The sequence below is a fragment of the Chelmon rostratus genome, chromosome 21 (assembly GCF_017976325.1).
Source record: "Chelmon rostratus isolate fCheRos1 chromosome 21, fCheRos1.pri, whole genome shotgun sequence".
Taxonomy (NCBI): domain Eukaryota; kingdom Metazoa; phylum Chordata; class Actinopteri; order Chaetodontiformes; family Chaetodontidae; genus Chelmon; species Chelmon rostratus.
The window spans coordinates 4,448,532-4,466,665 of NC_055678.1; the positions used below are offsets into that span (position 1 = coordinate 4,448,532).

Below are 18,134 nucleotides of genomic sequence, written 5' to 3' on the forward strand. Positions count from 1 at the left end.
AGAGGGGTCGGTCAATATGTAAAAACACCTTTAGACTTTGAGGCTAACAGTGAATTATACTAGCTGTTAATATTTTGTATTGACAAGGATGTGAATGTGAATATAATTGTTCAGTGTTGTTATTTCAATGTAGGTACGACTACGGAAGAGCATTTGAAAGTATCACTGGGTAAATGGCAGCTAGCGGTCAGTCTTAAGCTATGTTAAGAAGTATTATGTACATATGATAATACATAAGATATGAGTTATATATTAGAAAGAGTGCAATATGTGACATGCGTCACAGCAAAGTGCAACAAGCCGCTAAGGTAACTTATTTACTTGCAGCAGTCTAACCAAATTCAGTTCGATAGATGTCACGCTAGCTAGCTGAGCTAATTGAATGAGTGGAGCGAATTAAAAGAAACGTAAAGTTGTCGCTTTATATGAGCTGTTAACATTACGTTGCTCCCCTGGGGTTCCATAAATACGTGGTCCGTCTTTAACTTGCAGTCAGGACATAAGAGATACTAGACTTTGAATAGGACTTGAATGTAATGGAAGTATTTTGATTTTTGTGTCGGTAGGGTAGCGTGGCCGAGTGGTCTAAGGCGCTGGATTTAGGCTCCAGTCATTTCGATGGCGTGGGTTCGAATCCCACCGCTGCCATTACTTTTTGGTAAGTATTTCATTAAATACCAGCGGTAAATACCATCATCCTTCCTGCTGGGGACACACGGGCTTTTAAGAAAGAAAAATGTGGATAAGTTTTTCCTCCTGTGAGCTTCTTTCTGAGGTCATTATATAGCAAGGACTGATACCGCACTGACATCTTGTGGCCATACACAAAGCTCCTTCTCTAGAACAATACAGTTTCACAGCAGAATAATCAAGAATCTAAGTTTACACAACTTTCAACAGATGCAGATATTGCTAAATGGTGCACAGAAAAATGAGATAGCGCCCTTATGCATCAGAGACCTTGCCAGTTCAAACCTGAAAAACACAAAGACAAACAACTTTGGCTGAAAATGTTATGTCCCAGTACAGCCGCATCGCTCATGGTGAGAGGTTGAGATTCGGAAAAAAACATTCGTACAAAATCCAGCTCAGATTCAGAAAGTTTCCCATTTTAACAAAATGGAACAAAGGTGCTCTGGTGGTCTAGGGGTCTGGGTGCACACCATGAACTGTATGTCATTCCTTGTAGTCTCTGCTGTGTCTCTCTAACAAAACATACATCAATAAACACAACAGCCCACACAGTACGTTAAAAATGAAACAATCTTTGACAACAGACAGTGGTTCATTAAATTTATTGTGTAAGACTTACAAAAAACTGAATTGAATGAAATTAATTATAGAAATATGTCCACTATCCCAATGAGTCCAGTCGTATTTGTCCTAAATTTGACATCAGTCAGTCTTCTTCTAGATTTTTCTGTGCACATTTTCTATGATCAGGCCTGGTGATTAGATTAGATCATCTTGGGAAGAACCAGGTTTCACTGGGCCCTAAATTTTTCCTTGAAATACTGAGAAGCCACAAATCGCATTTTCTGGATGGCCAGCTGGGTATCATCAGCCGATATCCCAAGATGCCATACAGCCCGTACAGAATTACCAAAATGGGGGAACATAAAGACTTGTATCCCCTGTCCCAGTGCAGCCTCCTCTCCCTCGCCCACCTCACTCATTCGGGCACAGAACTCAGTGACGCTCAAACTGGGCTCCTGCAGGCGAAAACGTAGGATGTTCGTCTCCACGGCGGCCATGTTCACGGCGAACATAGGAGGGTCACAGTCGAGCAGAGCTGGGAGAGGTGAAGAAACGAGAAGTTACGAGCAAACCCGCAATGGCAGCCATGAATGATTTCATTTTTATGGACAGAAATATGTGCTGCTCACCTTGAGCAAAGGTTTTTGCGTTGTGGTGATCCTCCTCCAGTCTTCCCACCATCTCCCGTAAAGACAGTTTCCCAGCTGCTGCTAAAATACCAGCCTGCCGCATCCCCCCACCAAGGGCTTTACGGCACCGTATAGCCTCGGATATGAAGTCTTGGGGTCCAGCCAGCACGGTTCCCACAGGGGCACCTAAACCCTGTTACACACTCTAATGTGAATTTGACTTTAAAGAAGTTTTTGTTTGTCTACAAACTCTTTGTTCGTTCTGACTGAATTGTATGTTTTAGCCCATCCTGTGTGTGTGTTTTGCAGTCCCACCTTGGAGAGACACACACTGACGGTGTGTGTGTGCTGCAGGATGGTGGATGGAGGCACCCCCAGGGCCACAGCGGCGTTCATCACCCTGGCTCCGTCCATGTGAACTGACAGCCCATATCTATCGGCTAAAGCACGGACCTTGGAGAAGGAAACAAACCATCCGGAGGTGATGAAACCTGCGAGAGCTGCCGGATTCACCACCCTGTTGTCGTAAGCTGCTCTCACATCCAGACTACACACATCTACACACACACCTCCTGCAGGAAGGTCAGAGGTAGCACACGTCCTCCCTGTATGTTGTGTGTGTTCTCCACACATATGAGGCGTGAGCGGGGGTAGTGGGGGTCTGGGTAACCGTGGCGGATCTTCGATTCCAGCTGCTCCAAGTCAAACGTTCCGTCCGGGAGGGTGTTCACCGTGGTGGTGTGGACACCGGCCAGCTGTGTCAACACACAAATACTCACAGGATGCACTGCAGGTGTCGAGGACAGAGGTGCAGACGTACAGGTGGTGCACTCACCTGTGCGCTCCCTCCTTGCTCGTAGATGTGTACGTGGGACAGATCGCCCACAATCATCTCGTTGCCCCGCTCCCTGCAGTGCACCATCACTGCATAACGAAATGCGTGCGCTTTTCATTGATGACCATTCTGACCTCATAAAAATGGATTCAGACACCGCCACTGAATGCGCAGCTCACCTGCGATGAGATTACTCATGGTTCCCGAGGGGACAAACAGCGCGGCCTCCATCTGAAACATGTCAGCTGCGATCTCCTGCAGCTCTGCAGAAATCAGACCAGTGCAGCAGGACTTAGGTCAAATTCTGACTCCTCTCTGACATTCAAGATGTGTCTAACTGAGGGTTTACAGCTGCACAGACTGCAAAGCCAACTGTAATCTGGGGCCAAAGATTACAGTTAGGATGATGTAGAAAACACTTGTTCATCACAGGCAAATTATGCAGCTGACAGAGAGAGAGAGAGAGAGAGAGAGAGAGAGAGAATAAAAACATTCAGGAAGTAAAAACATGATTATAACATAATCTTCAATTAAACATCAATATATCTTATTTAGTACTTGATTCAAAGTTATTCAGGAACTATTCCTGATGTTATCTTCATCCTCAGCATCCTCACAACGAAATACCGCTTCGGCTGTTACCGTTTACTGTCGGGTCTTCTCTCAACACGTCATCTCCGACTTCGGCCTCCGCCATGGCCCGCCGCATCGCAGGCCCGGGCTTGGTCACCGTGTCGCTGCGGAGGTCCACCACCCGGGCCCCTGCGCCCGCTCCGGCGTGCCCGGGTCTCCCGGTGTTGTAGTAGCCCCGCGCGGAGCACCGGCCCAGCACGGCGGCCGCTGCATCTCTCGCAGCGAGCGGTTTGATGCCGCGATGCAGAAGTTTCAGCAAAACCCTGCAGGGAAATGTTTTCAAAGACATTGTGCTCCGTGCATAAACATGCTCAGTGCCGATGTTATTGTGTCGAACTTTGGCTCTTTCGCTGGTAAGCGATAATCATTGACTGCAAGGAAACTTAATGGATTACCTATCGCTTTATCATCATGCACAGTAGTAGTGTGGCGCCTCTAGGCGGCGCCATAATCCCAAACAAAGATTAAGATGCTGCACATGAACACTGACAGGTCTCAAAATGCTTCATGTAAATCAAGTCAAAAGCCAAATTGATAACATAATCAAGGGTTTTATAATCTGTTTATTTACTTATTCTGATTCTGACAATGTTGGATGTGTTCATGTGGTTTGTAAGAAGAGTTGGTGAATTACGAGGCTGCAGTTACTGCTGGTGGTGTCGGACTGGACTGAATTATATTCAGAAAGTAGCAGAATTAAATCAACCTCTTGTTAATACACAATTTGAGCAAAAATGTAAACGTTTTGAATTGAAATTTTAGTGCCTGATTATAATACTAATTTATATTCTACTATATGGGTCATATTTATTTATTGTGTCTTTTTGAGAACATGTAAAATCTGTCAGTTATTTTCTCAATTAATCGATTAATGAGATGATGATTAATGAGATTAATGATTAAACATTAATTAATCAATGATAAACGCTCGTCACAACAGCCCAGAAGTCAAAGAGGTGTCTTGTTTTGTCCGACCAGCAATCCAAATCCTAAAGATATTCAGTTTGCTATGATATAAAACAGAGAAAAACAGAAAATCCCAGTATACTCAGTTTGCATATTTGAAGCATTGGTGTACTGGGATACTTGCACAGAGGATGACTTCCATGAAAACAATATAAACAATCTTTGCACATGTTTTTTCTTACTGAACACTGAACATAGACACAGATCATAACCACGGCCCTCTGAATTTTCTTCTTTTTCCTTCTAAGTAATATCAAACATATTCCTCTGCTTTTTGCCACATTTTATGCATGTGTACATTTAAAAGTTCAACTTTCAGCACGCCGTGCATTGATCCACCCCAGCGAGCAGGCATGCATGTGAGTAAATGCCTCCGTCCATCTGAGCCACTGTGTGTAATGCGCTCACACTGCGTTGCGGTCGCGAATGCTCTGAAATAACTGCGACACCCCCGGATTCTTCAGGGGTCACCGTCCTGCTTTTGGCTCGACCTTTATCCCTGCGCTGAGCATGTAAAGCTAACTCTACCTGGGTGTCACCATCGCACATTTGTCTTACTGCAGAGGGCGAGGAAGGAGGTGAAAGCACGCCTGCACAATCCCCAACCCCCCCAGCACACACATGGCGTGGAGGGGCGACGGGCTCAGGCCTAAACTGAGCTGGTTATATCCGACCCTTTCCTCTATTTTTATCAGCAATAAAGCCCCAGTTCGCTCCTGTCTCTGGGACTAAGTCAATATTTGGAGGTGAAGCCTTGTGGGAATTTATCTACTGTGGACTGAGATTAGTCTACGAGGGAGGTGCACTCATTACAAAACAGCGCCCTCCTCCCTCTGATGCTTTTTTTTTTCTGACCCACAAATGGCACAACTACATTCACCTCCCAGGCCCCATCTCCCTCCCTCCCTCCCTCCCCTCACACACATTTCCCACTCGCATGCATACTCATGCTGCCTTGTCTGATTTTAATCACCCCGATAAAAGTCCCAGTGTGTGTTATCAGGACCGCACCGTGCTGTAGTTAAAGTTGATACTGCCAGTAACAGAGCCAGGTTTTATGAGCCATAACAAGTCGTCATTAAAAGTCATTAGCAAACATCAGCATCGTAAAGAGGCCGCAGTCGGTCTCGAGAGCCTCGCAAGAGCCGCGAACGGAGAGAGATGAAGATGCATCTGCGAGCGAGACAGAGCAGCGATGGATAACTGCGATAAGGTGGAGAGAGTGGGAGTTTTTCCGGGATCGCTGTCGGCGCTGCGTCCTGTAACCTCACGCTGTTCTGTGCTTGTGTGTGTGTGTGTGTGTGTGTGTGTGTGTGTGTTTTGTTTCTCGCAGATGCCTCCCAGCATTCCTTGCCTCCGCCTCGAGGGGAGAGTGGTGTTTTGGAGAAAATATTGAATTAGAGAAAAAAGAGGCAGAGAGGGAGAAATGAAGGAGAGGGAGAAATATTGACTCCTTCTGGGAAGGAGCGAGACGGCAACGCCTTTCCAATAACCATAAACCCACTGGGCTGAAAATAGACGGGCCGAATGAATAAACGAATGTGTTCATCCCACATGAGCTCTTCTCTTTCACAGACGGAGGGGAGTGGAGATGACCCCCCCCCCCCCTTCCCTTCCCTCTCTCTCTCCTCTTTCACAGAGGCCATCATTTCTTCACCATGACGAGAGATATTAACCGGAACAAAACAGGTGTTTATGGGAAGCCCCCCCCCCCCCCTACACACACACACACACACACACAAAGACACACACACATGCGCTTCCCCGCGCAACGTAAAGGTGTCGACATCAGTGCCTGCAAAACAAGAACATCTGTTTCACATTTCACACTACACCCCCCTCCTTCATATGTCGTGGGCCATGTGGACATGCTTAACTTCACACACACACACACACACACACACACACACAGATACATTGCTCTTAGGATGCAGGGGAGGCTCGGTGGTGTAAATTCTTTCTTTTCCCTTTTTTCCCAAGGAGGAATGGGGGTAGTCCTCCCATTTTTCAACATTTTAAAGGGCAACTTCAAATTTAAGGAGACGAACACGTTTTCCAGCTCTTCTCTGATACGCTACATGGCCAAAAGTATGCGGACAGCTGGGCATTACACCCATAGGTGATTGCTGATCATCTCAGGAAGGCTGCAGGGAGTTTCTCCCGTCCCCCTTGCAGACAGTTCATCCCAGTGATGTTTGATAGGGTGGAGGTCAGGGTTCTGCCAAGTTCTCCCACACCGACCTCTGAAAACCATTTCTGCACAGACCTCACTTTGTGCAACGTGCGCCAAACAGGAAAAGCCTTCCCCGAAGATGTAAGCACACTGTTGTCACAAGTATCGCTGTATGCTGTAATATGGCCAAAAGTATGTGGACACCATGTCATTGAGGAATGAGGGGTGTCCACATACTTTTGGCCATATAGTGAAGTTTTGGTCGCATTTGCAAAGATTTGAGATATCGTGGCTGCACCCTATTTCAGTGTAAGTTAATGGAATTTTGTTTGTTGTCCTCTGGGAATTGAAAAATCATATTTGATAAACGGCATCGTTTGTTTCCACAGAACTTGCTGTGAACAGTTTTCATTGGAACTGCTTTCAACCGAATAAATCGTCCCAATGAAAACTCCTGACAGCGAAGTCTGTTGATCATAGTAACCAGAGAATTGCTTTTGGAAAGGCACAAAGGATTTTTAAATGCTTTGAGTGCTCAAACAAAATTGAATTCACTTCCATTACGGTCTCGCATTCAGAGACCGATATCTCGTATAAATGACGTCTTGATACCACGAGAAGTGAAACAATAGTTCTTTTTTTTCTCCTGTAATTTGGGTGAAATGCCCCTTTAAGCATTGTGGTGAAGATAGTTGGTGTGTGACAGGGTTAACCAGACCATCACGATTACCCGCTGTAGTAATCATCTGCAACCACTATCGCTTGTGTGTACTCATTCATTTCATCCTCATTCATCTACTCGCTGACTTTTCCTCTCACTTATTTCTCATTTTGTTCATTCAGCTGTAATTATAGACCGCGGCCGGCCTGTTCAATTTCACTTCCGAGAACAGTGGCATCTCTCTTTCTTCACCTCCTCTCTGCTCCATTCATTTAGCAGACCTTCAGTTCACCCCTCGCAGCGATCCTGTCACCCTCCTGACCCTCTCCTCACTCCTCCTCGTCCTCTCCTCCTCATCCTCCTTTCCCACATTGCCCACTCCTCTCTCGCTCGCTCTGGGAAGTCATGTGACTTCTTTGAAGCTGAGCCCTATAAACCAGCAGTACTTGGGGGGCTCAGTGCCTATGCAGCTCTCTGATTGGCTCTTGCATTCAGATGCTGCTTCACTGCTGGGCGCACACACACACACACACACACACACACACACACACACACAAAGCAGACCCCCTGTTTTCTTCTTTCAGGAACAAATGTGACCCTTAGCATTAAAAAAAAACAGGAGGGGTGTGTTTGTGCGCCTAAATGCCACATTTTGCAGGGAAATGAGCATTTAGATTAATGATCAGTCTTTAATCAGCGGGCTGTTCTCACAAGGTGAAACCACTTGCACACACACACACACACACACACACACACCAAAGCCTGAGAAGTGCCATTTGTTTTGTGCTGTGTTTATATCGTGCTGTGGCAGATCAATGGCTGAATGGACTTGGTGCGCAGGGCTCAGCACTGAGACCCCTTTAATCCAATCGGATCCTCGTTGAGACAAAGCAGAGCAGCCTGACAGTTTTTGGCAGAAAGGCGCCACCGTTCAAACGTCCTGTTTGGACTGAAGGCTTCTGTTGTTTTTAATTTGCGGGGAAAACCTTGTAAAATCTAGTGTATAATTTGAAATAAAATCCAGAACGCTGTTATGGTTTTAAGTCATGGGAAGCTTTTTTTTTTCTTTTCTATCTGACGCTAATATTGCAGCTGATAGTGTATTTGTATTTTCTGGAAGAGAAAAAGTTGGTTAATGATTTAATTTGAGTATTGATAAGGAAACGCCTTCGGCAGTGGAGCCTCAGTGATGTTAGTCATCTCTTTAATAAATAACTGACGGACACCCTCCCACACACTTTTCCTACTGCTGTCAATTCATACAGTCCAACAGTAATGTTGACTTAGACAGTGGGTGTTTGATGTGTGTGCTGGCAGGTAAACCCACGTAGGAGTATAACTACTGGTCATGCCATGTAAACGCAGCCATTTTCAGTTCTTTATTCTTATTTTCCATTATTTCAGATGGAAATGCTTTGGTTCAGACTGATAAATCTCAGCACCTATTCAAGAAATTGCCATGAAATGATGTGCACACATTGATTGTCTGCAGAGGATGAATCTAACCAACTACACTGACCCCCTGACTTCTCCTCTAGTGGCACCAGACGTTTAAAGTTTTCATCTTTCCTGTGAAATATCTACATGTGCACGATGGATTGGCTCACAGATATTCATGCTCCTCAGAGGATGGATCGTGACGACTTAGGCGACCCCCTTATTTATCCCCTAGCGCCACCAGCAGGTTGGTTCATAATGAAATACTGACAGTAATGAAATTTGATGTCATGTCCAAAATCACTGCCCAGTGTGAAATCTAGCAGCTAATCAGTGCCTTCAAAAGTTCCCACAATGCAATGAAAAAGTCACGTTCACTACTTCCTGCTAACAATGCAATGGGTGTCGTTGTATCGATGGGAAAATGACCAATGATGATTGACGAGTGTCCGGAACAGCTCACTACAGAACAAACTGCTGAGTGTTGTGCATCATCAGAGCCGCTACTTGTCTTGTTACGCTACGACATTTAGAGAAAAGGTCTGACATTTTGGGAAAGAAGTGCAAGCAGAGGGGTTTCGTCACCTTTAGACAGAGCCAGGATAGCTGTTTCCCCCGTTTTCTATTCTTTATGCTCTGCTTAGTTATCAGCTGCTCGTGGTAGCTTCATGTTTAGCGTGCAGACGTTAGAGTGACACTGACCTTCAGTAATAAAGCTAACAAGCACATCACCCGAAAATTCAGTCGCAGTCCACTAAGCTTTCAACCACATCTCACAGTCTCAGCGGATCAAGTTTAGCATCAGTCTTGAGTTTATAAACTGCATCTGCTATAGACGCACCTGGAGATGCTGTAAAAAGCTCTCAGAAACGATAGAAAGTGAGCCAAAGTTCATTTATGTTTCTTGTTTTTCATCAGAGATACAATGAGTGCTTTTACTTTTGCAGCTTGAGCACATTTTACTGCTAACAATTGTTAGCTATAGCCGCATTTAAATTGTGACCGCTGGACTTTTATTCATAGTGGAGCACCTTTCCTGCATTTTCTTAAAGGACTCGAGTATTTCCCCCATCATGGATGGCAACTCGCCATTAATTCATGACCAAAAACCTCTTACTCACCACATACGTATGTGCATATGCTAGTGCTTATACGCATGTGTGCACGTCTGCTGCAGCCTCAGGCTGAAATAGTACGCAGCCCTGTTTGCTGGCCGAGGGGGACACAGTGACACCTGAGAGTGTTGGAGGGTTTGGTCCGAGTCCACGCCGTTACAGTAAGCCATTTGGCATCCGAGCGCCTCTGCCTCTGCACTCGCGCAGCTGTGAGGAAAAGCAGCGGAATAAAACCCACCTCTCCGCTGAAACAACCCAACCGTGTCTACTACAACGCGCCTCACAACCTGTTTTGTTCATTTCAGGTCATCCAAGGTAGTTTTTCTTTGTTCCTGCAGCCAGGAACAGCGCGGGCGCACCCATCCATTAGGCTGTCCAGGTGTTACGGGAAAACCATTTCAGTGATGATTTCAGTGAAAATAAAGTTAGTCACGAGCTTCACGTGCTGAAGGGGGGGGGATGGTTGTGTAGTCGGCTTATAAAAATATTGCGGTTTGAATGTGTGTGTGTCTGCATGTGTCACAATGAGCTGGTCAGCGAGTGCAGGTCTCTTTACATGCTCGTGCACACACACACACGAATACATCCACGCACACGCACAGCGTTTTTTGAGTGCATTTAACTATCTGTTTGCTTCCCATATGGTTTTTATTGATCCGTGTCCCTGTTATACCCCTCCTGCTCCCTCTCGTTCTCTCTGTCTCGCTCTGTGCGCTGATGGTGAAGGAATGATGGAATGCTGGAGGGTAAATCTCTGGTTTCCTGGAAGCTGGTCTGGCTTTATCAGAAGCGGCTGTGACAATACTCGGGCTGATGGGCCAACCAAACGTCTTTCCTATAAGCGCTGATCAGCCAACAAAAAGCCTTCCTGGAAGAAATAATCAGCAAACCGGAGGCCCTTCCTGGAAGACCACTGTGGATCGCTCGTTGCGGGGCAAATTCCTGCCCCTTTAATATTCTCTCCACCTTCTGCACTTGACGGCGTTGACATTGGCACGAGTTCAAAAATGAAATGCATGAAACTGTTAATAACATAGATTTTAATCAGACGGCGAGAATGTTATCTTTCAGACCAGTTCGCTTTTTAAACGTTCTCAAGTTGCTTCCTCGTGGCGCATTAGAGCGCTGAAGCAGCGGAGGGGCACTGCCCTGATTTTGGTGCGAATGTTTTGGTCGTTGGAAAACAAAAAAACAAGAAGAAAAAAAAAATAATAACAGCCCCAAACCGAGCTCAGTTGTTTGAGAGCCGGGTGTTGTGCTTGGCCCGGGACGCTGTTGACAACTGTTGAGCTGGACGCAGCAAGTCATTACCCGAAAAAATGAATCATGGTGGAAAGACTTTCTGCGAGTGTGTGAGATTCACAAGAGGAGCGAAGGATACAGGCAAAATATTCCAGCCCCGCTAACCAGGCAACTATGGGGAACATAAAATGAGTCATAGTGAGCTGAGCTGGCTTATTTAGACAATGTGTGTGTGTGTGTGTGTGTGTAAAACTAGATTATTCTGGTTGGATTTTGGGAAGAAGGCTCACTCATTTCTGTTTGTCTGTTGAACTACGTCAGTTTTGTCTATAATTGCCCATTGCTCAGTCTTCCTCTTATAAACAAATACTGTCACCCACCTACATTCACACACACACACACACATACAAGTGTACAAACAGCAGCTTTCGACACACACACACACACACACACACACACACACACATACATTTTTTCCTGTAAGTGTCATTGCAAAATAAGGCACCGTGGTGCAGAGTTTTTGAATCATTGTAATTACCTGTAAGGAGGTAAGCTGTAAAAACAGTTGTTAAACATTGTCCTCACTTGTCACCGCTACAGAGGTGTGTAGCTTCCTCATTCTCAGATGTGTGTGTGTGTGTGTGTGTGTGTGTGGTGTGATGCATATGTGTATCATTACAGCAGCAACGAAACTGTCAAGAATTCAGTTTCACATCACGTCTGTTTCTTTTTCAGCCTGAACTTGATGCTCTCTCTTTATTATTTTGCTTTATTTTAATTCTGTTCTCTGTAGGTGGAGTCACCCATCTCCCTTCCTCTCTCTCTCTGTCTCCCTCACACACACATTCGCACAACGACACCTCACTCACTCTTTCTCATACACACACTACCACCAGTCAAGCCGTAAAAAGTCAACTCAATTAAAGTGCCTCATTTCCTGGAAGCCAGCCTCAGACAGAACAGTAGGTATGCAGGGAATGGGAACTGTGTGTGTGTGTGTGTGTGTGTGTGTGTGTGTGTGTGTGTGTGTGTGTGTGAGAGAGAGACAGAGAGAGAGAGGAATATAGAAATGAAGAAATTCACCTTCTGCTTAATTTTACCAACAGCAATCTATGCACACACACACACTGGCTGCACACTAAAACCACAGACCATCATAAATCTCCTCCACGTGGACCCTTTCACCTATTTGACCTCACACACACACACACACACACACACACACTCTGTAGAGGACACCATCCTCACTCAACCCCTCAGGCAGGATGTATAAAACCCTGCTGCATTCCTTTCCAGTTAGGTCCAGCCCAAAGTGAGCTTTCCACACAGTAACTGCTGTGTCAAAGTGTGTGTGTGTGTGTGTGTGTGTGTATGTGTGTGAGATGGTGTTAACACAACTGAGTGTTTCTGGGAATCCCTTTGTTACTGTGTGTTGTGTACATCTGCGGGGCATGTCTGACAAAACCGTGGCCCCGCCCCCTGCCTTATAGGTTCCCTGATGCCTATGGAATTTACCCACAATGCTCTAGAAGAGAAAACAAGAAGTGATGATTGCAGTAATTTTAACCCTGTGATGAACGCGCATGGCCGCCGCGCTGCTCGCGGCCCGGTCCGGCCCTTTGAAAAGCCTGCCGACTGAATAAACACGGCTTTGTTTGACTAGGAAATCCCATTTGTCAGTTAATAATCTGGTTGTGAGGCCGCCTCACAATACATTACGGTAAGTTCGAGCGTTTTCAGTCAATATTGACTCAATGAAGCAACAGAGAGAAAAGAGGAGACACACAGCGAAGGAACACACACGGCAAAAGCATTGACTTTTGTAAAAATAGTGCTCTTTAATATAAATTATTGAAATATTTTAGAAATATAAATATGTGCAACGTTCCTTTTCATTTATTTTTTTTGTAATGCTTTGTCATTTCAGATATTACAGCTTGTGTTTTTGCCAGACTAGTGGCCAGCCTTTTGCAACAAGAGTCTTTATAAAAGACAAATGGTTCACATACACGTGTGGTCCACGGGGTGCGGCACATGTACAAACTCGGTGTTGATGTGAGAAAATAAAGACTGAGATTTGACAAAAAAAAAAAAAAAAAATGCGCATCACTGTGGTATATTTCAGTGCTCTTCATCATCACAACATGTTCAGGGTGTGAAAAGGCTACCACTCCAATATGGATCACAGGTAAGTATGAGCACTGGTCAGACAGACAAAAAACTACTTTGATCAAATCCGAGTCTTGTACTTTGTTTTACAAAAGGCTTTTTTTGTTGTTTTTTTTTCTTCGAAGAATCACTTTCAGGAAGTCTCGTGCTCCTTCGACATTCAGACAGACAAACCCAGCTGCGTCCTCAGGGGCGACGACCGAAGGTCGCCGGGGACGAAGCCACAGGTCGCCCCCTCTCTTCTGTCCTGAGTGAACGCTGATGCCAGGAGGGAGAGAGCAGACACACAGACACCCAATCACACAGACACAGAGAGGAACAAGGTCGAGATGACGTGAAGGAGGGATCGCTGCGAGAGGATCTAAAAGACAGAATTAAGACTCGGCCAAAATATTCGTTTTTCACGTGGGGCCTCTTAGCAAATCTGGCTTCATGTTTACAGGAGCCACGTCCTGCTGAGCGCGATCATTTCCACTAAGCCTGCGACATCAATCATGTCAGTGTTTTTGTTTAGCTGTATACCAGTATGTCTCCTCCCCCTTCTCCCCCACCCTAGCCCCCCCTCCCCAGTTCTCTGTCCTCTTCAGTTCCCTTTTCCTAATCCCATTTCCCGCTCTTCTCTTTCTCCCTCCATCCTTCTCACCCACCCCCCAGCCTCCAGGATCATCGCGGCCGTCATCCTCCGAGGAGCTTCACAGTGTCGCTGACGTTTTTCCAGCCTGTCTGGATAAAAATAAGTTCTGCTGTTTTGTTTGGTCCTGTGCCAGGGCTTTTGTCTCAGTAACAAGCTTTTGTCTCGGCAACAGAAGTCTGTTTTCTGTCACCGCCGCTGCGCACATGCGACTCCGAAACAAAACGGGGGGGGGGGGGCAGGGATTGGGTAAAGGAGGAGAACCAAGAAACAAACAGGAGAAGGAGAAGATGCTTTGTAATGATTTTTTTTTTCTTGTTCCTACGCTAACAAAACCTACATGTGAGTCTGTACCTGCATGTGTGTGTGTGTGTGTGTGTGTGCCTGCAGAGTTAGTGCATGACCACCCCACACCCCTGCATGAGGCAACATTTGCGGGAAGCAGCGATGGAAATGTGTGCGCCACCACAACACACAAACACACACACACACACACACACACACGCTCAGACAAACAAATACTGTACGTTCTCTGCAACGAGCCCCTCGTTTGGACTTTGCCTTTTCTTTGAAACTCCTCCTTCATTCACCCCCTCGAAGTCTTTCTGTTGTTTGCCTTCTTTCTTTCTGTCCAGTGGGGGGGGGGGGGGGGACTTCTTCGGCACATTAAACCCACAGGGATCACTGGCGGCGTGTTGATCGTGTCGTCGTCATTAATATCTACCGATCAGGTTAATCTTCTACGAGGCTCTGCTCTGCGTCTGAGTCAGTCATAGGAAACACTGACCTTTGACCTCTGGCTTCATCTGCCACTCACTCTAGTGGTCAGTTTTTGCGAGGCAGGGCGGACGAGGTAAGCGCTGGTTGCCTAAATCCCACTCCTCATCCCAGACCCCGGTCTGTGGGAGACTCTCAGATGGTGAAACAGAGCCGGGATCAGCAGATTCTGGTCTCGATGAAAAACTGACTTCACACAGGCATCTAAGGCTAACTCTGGTCAGTATCTGGTGATGCACGTATTCACCTATGCGCTGAGAACTGGTCTGTGCCGTCCTCCAGGCACCTGGTCCATGTAGTGGAACCTCTGCAGGTCCTGTCAGTCATATAGGAGCGTCGTACTCCTCCAAGAAGTCTCTAAGTGTGTGCGGTAGCTGCTCGGCTCGCTCCGACCCCCCCAGACCTCGGTTGTTCAGCGTCCTCCTGCACATGTGCTGCAGGGACGACAGGGAAGTGGAGAGGGGCCGGCGCAGTTCCAAGGGAATCCTCTCTCCACCGGTGTGGATCAGATACACGCTGCGTCCCTTCATTTCCACCTGTCCTGAATTGCCCCCGCATGCCCCGTCTCTGCTCCTTCCAGCATCTGGCCCTTTGCCCATGTAGTGAGCAATGAGTTTCAGAACACAATCAAACTGCGGGAGCTCTTGGGTGTTTTGGGGGTCTGGCTGCAAGAAGAAGCCGCCTCCCTCGCTGTGGATGCGCAGGTTCTTGGTCCCTCGAGCCGTCTGGACAGAGAGGGTGAAGAAGTGGTGGTGGTCCGAGGAGTCGCGGATCAGGAAGGTGCCAGGCGGTTCGGAGCGCAGCATGGAGCTGGCCTCCCGGCCCCCCACGGCCCCCCAGTAGAACCCACTCTCCTGTAGTTTACGCAACGCACGCATCACCTGTAACAGGTAGGAAAAAAACGACATTGCAACAGATTAGCACGTGTTCTCGGCCAGGGTGGATGTTTAGGCCTCTGAAAGCTGTGACCGACCTGCTGGTAGTGTGCGTGCGAGCTGAAGGGCTTGAAGTGATGCGGGGTAAAGGCTGACCCCTGAACCCTGCCCTCCGGAGGGGGCACGCTGCTCATGGCGAGGGGGTTGCGTCCGCTGAAGGTTACCATGGCGCCATGGCCCCCTGCCTCTGCCCGCTGGTCGAGAGGCAGGGGGCCCAGAACAGGAGCGTCGAGGTGCACAGGCGGGAAGGAGTTTGGCGCGGAGGGAGAGGGAAGAGAGGGGGAATGGGGCGAGGGTGGCGGGCTCACACACCGGGTCCAGGGCCCCGGGGCAGAGGAGTCTGATGCATCCAGAGAGGGGCTGGGAGAGGGCACCTAAACACCGCTGCGGAGAGAAGGATGGAGCACGGATTAGACATATAGCGTGGTGCACACATGCAAACGCACACAGCCTCATCTGAAACGTAGTCATTCATAAACATCGACTTAGCCCCCACACAATGCAGTTATGACGACTGTGACAAAGGCAAGACCGGGCAGGCAGGTTATATTTAGTTTAAATGAATCGCACCGAGGCTGCTGCTGCTGCACCGTGCAGCCAGACGGCAACTGGATCCTGATTGCTTTCAATTGTCTTCGATCGGGCGTACCGCAACAAGGGATTTCAGAAACGGGGTCACTGCGAACGAGTCCGGCGCGCTTTCCTCTCCCCCCCTCTTTCACTAAATAACTCCTTATTCCCTCCTCTGCCAGCGATACAGAGGCCCCGTTCTCCGGTTTCACTGTGACTGAAAAGGTGTCCCGTCTGCCCTGCTTTGCTGTGATCCCCTGCAGGCTGGGGAGGGGGGATTTAAGTCCGGCTTCACCGGACACTGCGGGGTGGCTGCGGAGGCGGCCAGGCGCCATAACGGCTCAGAACCGCTCCGGAGCCGCTGGTGGAGGAGTCCGGCACAAAATTCACAATATTGCGAAACGACCCAAAAATTACACTTGCATCCCGCTCGGCTGCGCTGCAGCAAGAGCCAGAATAACAGCTGCTGTCGTCCCCCATGCCCTGTAACCCACACCTTTCCTGTCATTTCGTCCACTTGGATGATGTTTAACGAACCGCTTCGGACGTCTTTTCGGTCTTTTTAACTTACCTTGCGGATATGTTGCGCCCCGCACCGCAGCCGCTCGTCGCCAAAGGAAAAGATATGCAAACTACCCGAGAGTAGTGCTAGATGAATTATTAACTCAGGCATTAAAATCCAAAGGAAAAAAGTATCCAGAAAGTGTGCGGGTTTCTTTCCTGAGCGGAGGAATGTGGCGGCGGCGATGTGCGCCGGAGAGATCCCGTCCGTGTGTGGAGGAAGGTTACTGGAGGTTGTTTCCAGTGAGTAAAGCCGAGGTTCGTGTAAGGCTCCGCCTCCTCCGCTCCGAGGTTCTTCCAGTAAACACACGCACGCGCACACACACGCGCACGCGCGCACAGAAAACACGCGTGTGCTCGCGCGCTCGCTTGGCAGGTTGCCAATAATTAATCAGCGTGACCTTTGCCGGCCTGTTTCCTGGTAGAGGTGGATTTCCCTCTTGACAAGGTGAAACAGTTAAAAGGAACAATATGGAACATACATCCATGAAGCCTGTAGCGCCACGACTGTCTGCTGTGCTGGACTCACAAGTATTCAATATATTCAAGTTCTAATCTCAATAATCTGAAGTAAAACTGGAAATAAAGTGAAAATTCCTGCATTCAGAATTATACTGAATATCAGTAAAATGCCTGTTTGTATCAGAAGTAAAAGCACTTTATGAGTGTTATGTTACAAAATGTCTATTATTTAATTCTTCATACTGGCTCATTAATGTGTAAGTGGAGCTTTAGTCATTTTAGCTGCTTTATATACTAGTGGCAGCATTATGTTTTATAATGTTGTCATATGTTTTGCATGTCAGACAGATATAGTGGAGAAAAAAGTGCATTATTTTCCTCTGAAATCTAGTGGAGATGCAGTATAAAACAGCATAAAATGGAAATAATCAAATTTTACTACTATTAAACTTAAACTTTACTACTATTTAAGCACAGTGTTTGTTGCTAAATAAATGCTTTTTACCATGGTAATAATGTAGTGTGTGGTAATGTATTGTGTATAGCTCATTCTTTAATTTGCCATTTCATTTAAATAGTTAATCAATTTCCTGTAGTCTCTCTTGTGCTGCTGTAACACGTTAATTTCTCCCACTCAGGAGCAATAAATAAGTAAAGCCTTACCTTAAGAGAGTCCCGTATCTATTTTCAGATGAGGCTTCACAAGCATAGCTCTTTTCATTTTCTTCTCCCTTTCTTCGCAACATGACAGATGATTAACATTTTACCCACTACGACCTGGCTAATGTTTAAAGAGAAAATCCCTCAGGCTCTCGTGTCGTGTCAGGAAGCTTCTGACTTACAGTAAAAGCGCCTGAGCAACAACCAGCTATGCTGCTGCTGCTGAACCTGACCTGCTCTACCCTATTACATGCAGAAGTCCAGCGGTCAAACTCTTACTCAATGAATTATGTGTGTATTACAAGCAAAATGCACTAAATTAAGTTATCAAAAGTAAAAGCAATTATTATGCTGAATGTAATTTATTGTATTATTATTACAGTACATTTACATAGACATAGATATAATTTAGTACTTATAG

General features: G+C 46.7%; 2 protein-coding genes and 1 non-coding gene across 4 annotated transcripts; 1 reads left to right on the top strand and 2 right to left on the bottom strand.

Annotated features, from left to right (window-relative positions):
* Positions 1–566: 566 nt before the first annotated feature.
* Positions 567–648, top strand: trnal-uag. The gene has a single exon. It is a non-coding gene; the product is annotated as a tRNA-Leu (tRNA).
* A 703-nt stretch (positions 649–1,351) lies between these two features.
* tha1 (threonine aldolase 1) lies at positions 1,352–3,677 on the bottom strand. The gene is made up of 7 exons (XM_041963210.1): positions 3,364–3,677; positions 2,901–2,984; positions 2,722–2,810; positions 2,456–2,641; positions 2,202–2,339; positions 1,887–2,079; positions 1,352–1,792 (listed from the first exon to the last, which is right to left on the bottom strand). Exons 1-7 carry the CDS (start codon positions 3,641–3,643, stop codon positions 1,485–1,487), a joined length of 1,278 nt encoding a protein of 425 aa, XP_041819144.1. The 5' UTR covers positions 3,644–3,677; the 3' UTR covers positions 1,352–1,484.
* A 10,305-nt stretch (positions 3,678–13,982) lies between these two features.
* socs3b (suppressor of cytokine signaling 3b) lies at positions 13,983–17,846 on the bottom strand. 2 transcript variants are annotated; one of them, XM_041962356.1, is made up of 3 exons: positions 17,717–17,846; positions 15,499–15,844; positions 13,983–15,406 (listed from the first exon to the last, which is right to left on the bottom strand). In XM_041962356.1, the coding sequence occupies exons 2-3, from the start codon at positions 15,625–15,627 to the stop codon at positions 14,849–14,851; spliced, it is 687 nt and encodes a 228-aa protein (XP_041818290.1). In that variant the 5' UTR covers positions 15,628–15,844; positions 17,717–17,846; the 3' UTR covers positions 13,983–14,848. The 2 variants fall into 2 exon arrangements, with proteins under 2 accessions (XP_041818290.1, XP_041818289.1); XM_041962355.1 differs by lacking the exon at positions 17,717–17,846 and adding an exon at positions 16,602–16,822.
* Between the last annotated feature and the right edge of the window lie 288 nt (positions 17,847–18,134).